General features: G+C 50.5%; 1 protein-coding gene across 1 annotated transcript in view; it reads left to right on the top strand.

Annotated features, from left to right (window-relative positions):
• Positions 1-6527, top strand: part of NMNAT2 (nicotinamide nucleotide adenylyltransferase 2) — a 155895-nt gene that overhangs the window by 122321 nt on the left and 27047 nt on the right. Inside the window, exons 5-7 of the mRNA XM_003785638.2 lie at positions 2455-2581; positions 3876-3956; positions 5435-5479. Of these exons, the coding sequence (XP_003785686.1) occupies positions 2455-2581; positions 3876-3956; positions 5435-5479 (253 nt within the window). The remainder of the gene's footprint in view (positions 1-2454; positions 2582-3875; positions 3957-5434; positions 5480-6527) is intronic.

Consider the following 6527-nt stretch of genomic DNA (forward strand, 5'->3'; position numbering starts at 1 on the left):
GGCCAGAGCATGCAGAAAGCTTCCTTCCCAGATCAATACCAATCCATCAACTCCTGCAGTGATAGGGCGAAAAGTGGCCATTGATGGCAAGAAGCCTGACCAACCAAGACAACAAACAACAAATCATGCTCGCCCCCACCATGGCTGCACAGCCCCCCCTGGCCCCAGATGCCAACCAGCTTGGCCTTGTTCTGCACAGGGACAGTCTCCACCCCCATCTGTGTCCTTGCTGTCGAGGGCCTGTTATCACCTCCTTGGGGAGCAGCCCCTGACCACCCCATACTCTGTCAACCATGCCACTATGCTTCATTTTAACAGATGTGCAGCTTTAAGGCTCCAGACTCTCTTGGGAAGTCAAGGGCAAGAGAGGTAGAAAGGACCAGCTGGCTATCGAGGAATCTGTTAAGATTTTCCCCAATGGAATCAGAAACAACTCTCCTCCCTGGGCTTTCAGCACCCTTCTCACACATCCTGACTCTTCTGGTCCCCCTCACAGGACTCTGACATAGGGTCACCCTGACATAGTCCTTTGTGCTGGTATTAGAAACAGTGAGATTGCTTACTGTGGAAGGGTGTACCCGCCAGAGTAGACTAGGATATAGCATGGTAACAAGCATCCCTCCAATCTCAGTGGCTTCACACAGGTTTATTTCTCAGGCTACATGTCATGTCACCTGTGAGGGGTCACCTGGGGCCTCTGTTCCTTTTAGTCACACAGAAGCCTCAGGCTCCATGGTGGAAGGGAAGAACCAGGACTCCCACAGGCATTCCAGAGCACTGGCTATCCTGGCCACAAAGCCCAGCTATTGTTTATCATCTAAATGTCTGTTGCAGTGCTGGGCAGAGGCTGGCAGAGAATATAGGCCACGGATGGCCTTTGTCTTGGAGAGAGCTCGGAGCTACTTCCTAAAAACTCCCAGCCTTTCCAGTCCTAGTGTGAGGCCAGTGTTCCAGGCACAAGGGTAGACCTGCCAGGGAGATAGATGTGTGACTTAATAGGTCACTCCGGGCAAGGTTTGCAAAGGCCGCTAAGAAGATAGGAGCCCATGGGGGCTACTGTGGCTGTGCGGCCAGCCACTTTCTTCTCTGGGATAGAACAAGTCAAATGGGACTTACCATGTGGAAAGAGGAAGAAATTCTTCAGCTACCCGCCTAGTCATTAAATGGGAATGTGATGTTTCTTTTCTGGTGGTGAAATAATAAAAGGACGCAGACTACCCCTTCCACCCCACCAGCCACGGCTGGGCAGAGAAGCCCACAAAGCAGGCTGAGAAGAATCCATGGTACCTGCCCCCGCAGGCTCCCAGATGTGGCTGGCTGCCACAGTGACCTCCTCCCATCAGGAACATGACAAAGGTGACAGGTTACCCCACAGCACAAATGCTTGCCCTTTTAGGGCTCAGAAGACTTCATGCCAGGGTTGTCTGTGAAAGAGGTGCCCCAAAGGTCACCCCAGCCCTGGGGTTGGGGGTCCTCTGAGCAAGACTCAAAATCTGGAAAGGGTGAAGGGCAGGAGTAGGTGGTGGGTACCGTGCCATCACTCCTGAGATGCTGACTTTGGGGAAAGAATCCTTGAATTAAGCAGCGGCCCTGCTGAAGCTAAGCGGACTGGAAGTTCATCCTTTGTTTCTCTGCTGCCTGGTACTCTCCCACTCAGCTGGGGCAAGTAGGGCTGCTTCTGGGTCAGCTGGGAAGAACGCTACCTTATCAGCTCGGTGTTTTCTGCAGTCCTGCAGAGAAGTAGCTGGGTAGATAACACAGGACAGTGGATAATACACACAGAATTTCCGTTTGGCTATGGAATGTGTATTCACACTGAGCAGGCAAGAGGGCGCTCAGAACCCCCCCTTGCTGCAACGCCACATCCTGCTCTGCCTGGCACGGCGCTCTTCCTGGCTGTGTTGCTGATATCTCTGGCCCGAACAGGCTGCAGGTGGTGATAGAGTCTCATGTTTGGATGACCTTTCCCAAGCTCGCAGAGCCCTTTTGCAGACATGATCTCATCTGAGCCCCATGAACCAGGCAGGGAGGAGAGATACTCGTGTTACACAGAAGGTTACAACATTAGCTACCATCTGCCAAGTTCCTGCCAGGATGGGTGCTCTGCAGTCACTGTGCATCTGTTCGCCTGTGTAAAATCTAGCACGGTTGGAAAAGGCAGGCACATTGTTAGACTCATGAGCTAAGGTTCAGGGGAGATGAAGTCTACCTGAGGTCACACAGCTAGAAGGAGACAGAGCCTGAGGTCAGCGCAGGAGCCAGCATAGCACCACCTCCCATGCTTGAGCTGCCAGCCTGATGGCCCCATGGTGCAGCCGGGGCTAAACCCACCTCCAGGGCAGTTCCTCTCCTCCTGGTAGCCTCACCACGATGGATAAGCGGACAATGGGGAAAAAATGGGAAAGAGCTTTTCACATCACCAATGACACTGACTTAGCATTTGTCTCTCCCTAGAGGGTGACGGGCTGCATCCTCTCCAACGTCAACACACCTTCCATGACACCTGTGATCGGACAGACCCAGAATGAGACCCCCCAGCCCATCTACCAGAACAACAACGTGCCCACCAAGCCCACTGCAGGTAGGGGAACGTTGTCGCAGTGATTCCCAAATGTTAGAATCACCTGGAGGGCTTGTTAACATACTGGTTGCTGAGACCACCCCAGAATTTGATTCAGTAGTTCAGGGAGAGGGAGGAGGATTTGTATTTTTAATAAAGTAATGCAGATGCATTAAAGTAATGCAGAGACCAAACTTTGTATTAAAGGTTTTATTCTATTTTGTTTTATTGAGACAGAGTCTTATTCTTGTCTCCCGGGGTAGAGTGTTGTGGTGCCATCATAGCTCACAGCAACCTCAGACCCCTGAGCTCAAGAGGTCCTCCTACCTTAGCCTCCCAAGTAGCTGGCACTGCAGGCACCCACCATGACACCCAGCTAGTTTTTCTATTTTTAGTAGAGACAAGGGTCTCACTCTGGCTGGTCTCGAGCTCATCCACTCATACCATCCACCTGCCTCACCCTCTCAGAGTGTTAGGATAACAGGCGTGAGCCACCATGCACAGGCTCAGGGACCATACTTTGATAACCCTTAATATAGAGTGTCAGAACAAAATAGTCACAATGACAATGAGAAAGAGAAAAGGGCCAGGGAGAGATAGATAGCGGGGGAGGTAGTGTGCATTTTTCTCCTGCATTTAAATACAGGTATAATACTCCCTTAACTGAGAATTAAAAATACAAAACAGAGCATTTGTCTCTGCCTCTTCTAGGGAGGTTGAGGATCTTGAACCAAGGTGCCACCATGAGGAATAGCAGGGCCATGTCACACCTTTGCACTCTGTATCCAGAATTCCCATACCCTCCCGGGTGGCAGAGAACTGAGGCCACCTACCCAACCTCTAGGACAGTGTGCCCAGATGTGCTCCGTGCCTTACCTGTGTTCTTATTTAATGCAGTTTACAAATAGAAAACGTACCTGCCTAATACACATTTTAAAAAACAAAAGAAAACAAAAATATACCAAAATGTTAGCAGTGGTTACCCTTTGGGGGTGGGGTGATGGTTATTTTTATTTTCCTCTTTATATGTCCTCCGCTATATTTTCCAAATTTTTTCAACAATGTAATGAACATGACCAGAAACTGGATTCCAGTCTATGGCTCATGATGCTGGTGCCTTGGACTGTGAGAGAGAAGAAGGAATCTTTGCTGTTATACTTCTGTTCTTTCTCTCCACTCTCCTTCTGCCTTCCACTCCCCAGTCCCTCCCGCTCCCCAGTGCACCCTGTTGCTTACAGTGGCCCAGTGCCGGGCTGTGTGTAAGTTGTGAGTGGTTCTCTCCCTCTGTCCCTGTCTGTCTTGCTCTCTCCCATAGCCAAGATCTTGGGAAAGGTGGGAGAGAGCCTCAGCCGGATCTGCTGTGTGCGCCCACCAGTGGAGCGCTTCACTTTTGTAGGTAAGAGTTGAACCTTCTTTCCCAGTCCCGTTTCTTTTCTTTCCCTCCTCCCATTATTCATTCAGCAAATACTCCAAGCACCAGAGCTATGGTTTCAGAGTTTGTGCACTCTCCAAATTCATATGTTAACATCCTAACCAAGGTGAAAGCGTTAGGAAGTGGGGCCTTTAGGAGGCAATCAGGTCATGAGGTTGGAGCTCCTGTGAATGAGATTAGTGCCCTTATAAAAGAGACATCAGGGAACTAACCAGTCCCTTCAACTATGTGAGGACACAGTGGGAAGGAGCCACTTATGAACCAGGAAACAGGTCCTCACCACACATGAGATCTACCAATGCCTTGATCTTGGACTTGAAGCCTCCAGAATTGTGAAAAATAAATTTCTGCTGTTTGTGAGTCACCCAGACTGTGACATTTTTTTATAGACCCCCCCACACACACACACACATGGACTAGAGCAGTGACTGAAAGAGATTGGCGGTAAATAGGAGTGGCCCTAGGACTACGATGCCAAACTATGACATGAGAGTCCAGGTTCATGTTCAACCTGCTCTGAGCTGCCTGGGAGACATCCATCCTGTTGTCTCTCTCCTCCCAAGGCTGTGCCCAGAACCCTCCCGTCCTATCACTCTGTCTCAGGTGGTGTTTGTGCTCCTGCCAAGAGGCAGTGCTCTTTCCTTCCTTCCCTGTGGTTCTTGGCTGCTCCCCAAGAACTCGGCATGAAGAGAGTATGAGAGTCCCAGGGCGCTTTCTCCTACAGACCCCAAATTCAGTCCAGGAGCTGAAAGCCTGGACCTCATTCCCTTTACTCTTTGGACAAATGTCACCTGCCATTTCTGAGATTTCAAGTTTCAGGCATCTTGGAAAGAAACTGAGAGTGATGGCTGAGGAGGAGAGAGGCAGGGACTAGATGACATTTTCATGGTTTTGTCTATGTGCACACCCCTGTGCACCCCCATGTCAGTGTTGCACACTTACAAGAAAGTCAAAAGCTTTGCCTTTTACATTGTCCTGTAGGCTCTTGCTACATCCTGCCATGGGAAAAATCTCAATACTCCCAGTTTTGCTTGTTCTTTAAACCAGGTAACCCTTAAGGAGAGAGGGCCACTCTGGTAACTCCAAAGCCATCCCTCTAGGCTTTGAGGATGTTGCTCTTGTGGGCAGCCTCCCTAAGATACAGAAACAGAAGGCACTCAGCGTGAGTGTGCCTGTCATTGATTCCCCAGTGAGGCTGTCTGATTCTGAAAGTCGCAGAAACATGAAGCCCTGGAATGGGAGAAGATGCTCCTTCTCCATTTGAGGCTGGACAGTGCTCTCTGTTCACTTTCTTCAGACATCCTGTGCAGGGAGGCACACACCCCGCACCCACCCACCCCACCCCATCCAACCACTCCAACTGAGAAGGCCCTTAGGCAGACCACCTGTCGGGCACCCAGAAGCCAGCTCGCTGATGTGTCTGCATTCCCTTTCCTCCTTAGATGAGAATGCCAATCTGGGCACAGTGATGCGGTACGAGGAGATCGGTGAGTGGAACTGTACAGGTGGAGACAATGGGGCCACTTGCCTGCATCACAGGCAGCATGGGGGCGGGGGGAGAGGCATGAAGAGCTTAGGCTGTGTTTGCAGCAGGGTCTGCCCTCAGAGGGTGATGGTTCCCAAGCTAAGTTGTATTCCTGCTCAACTTCCCTTGGACAGCTCCTAACTGGACTCAGGCTGGTTCCCAGGAGCTGGGACTGGATCCATTGGCAATTTCCCCTTCAGAGTCTCCCCTCCCCCATTGAAAATCATGAAAGTTGAGCTTCAGTGCCGGCCCACAAATGAGGCAGAAGTGCTCCCTGGCCCTCCTTATCAGAGCTTTCCAGTGCTGGAGGGCAAGAAGACAGAGAGGAGCCAGAAGACACGTCCACAGTCTCCCCTGCAGCCTTGGGTAGAGGACAAGTCATTCCAGTGCCTGTCAGCTAAAGCCCTGCAGGGCAGAGGACGGTCACACCAGGGTCAGGGTGGGAAGGAGCTGACAGCCGGTCTAAGCAAGCTCAGAAACTAATCAGAAAATTGAAATATTTTCAAGGTTCCAGAATGGGTTTGAGACACAAGTAGGAGACCCAAGTGTGTGAAGCTGGGGAAGGGGCAGAGAAATAGCAGAGCTGTAGCCGGCCCAGGGACTAGGGGATAAGATGGGTCGATGACAACAGGAATGCCTGGATGTTTAGGATGAGAGGCAGTCTGGTGTCCCCCAGACATGCTCAGTGTTCCTCAGTACGTAGTTCTAGACAAACCTACCCACCAGAGGGGCTGAGAGGCTGAGGAAAGAGGCAAATCAGTTTCTCAGAAATAAACATTTAATAGGGACTTATAAGCAGAAGCTGCGTCTTGAGCAGCTGCACGATGGTGGATCCCTGCACCCATCCTCCAGAAAGTATTCTAATTTATATAGCAACCTTTATTTTGGTAAAAACATGTGTAGCTGGTTATGCCTCAGATTTCCTTGCAAAACTTGTGACCCCTGGAGAAGTTAGATAAACATCTCTGTGAAGGGCTATCTATGCTATAGGCTTTCTTTCTTTTTTTTTT

The sequence above is a fragment of the Otolemur garnettii genome, unplaced genomic scaffold (assembly GCF_000181295.1).
Source record: "Otolemur garnettii isolate 467f Iridium unplaced genomic scaffold, OtoGar3 scaffold00016, whole genome shotgun sequence".
NCBI lineage: Eukaryota > Metazoa > Chordata > Mammalia > Primates > Galagidae > Otolemur > Otolemur garnettii.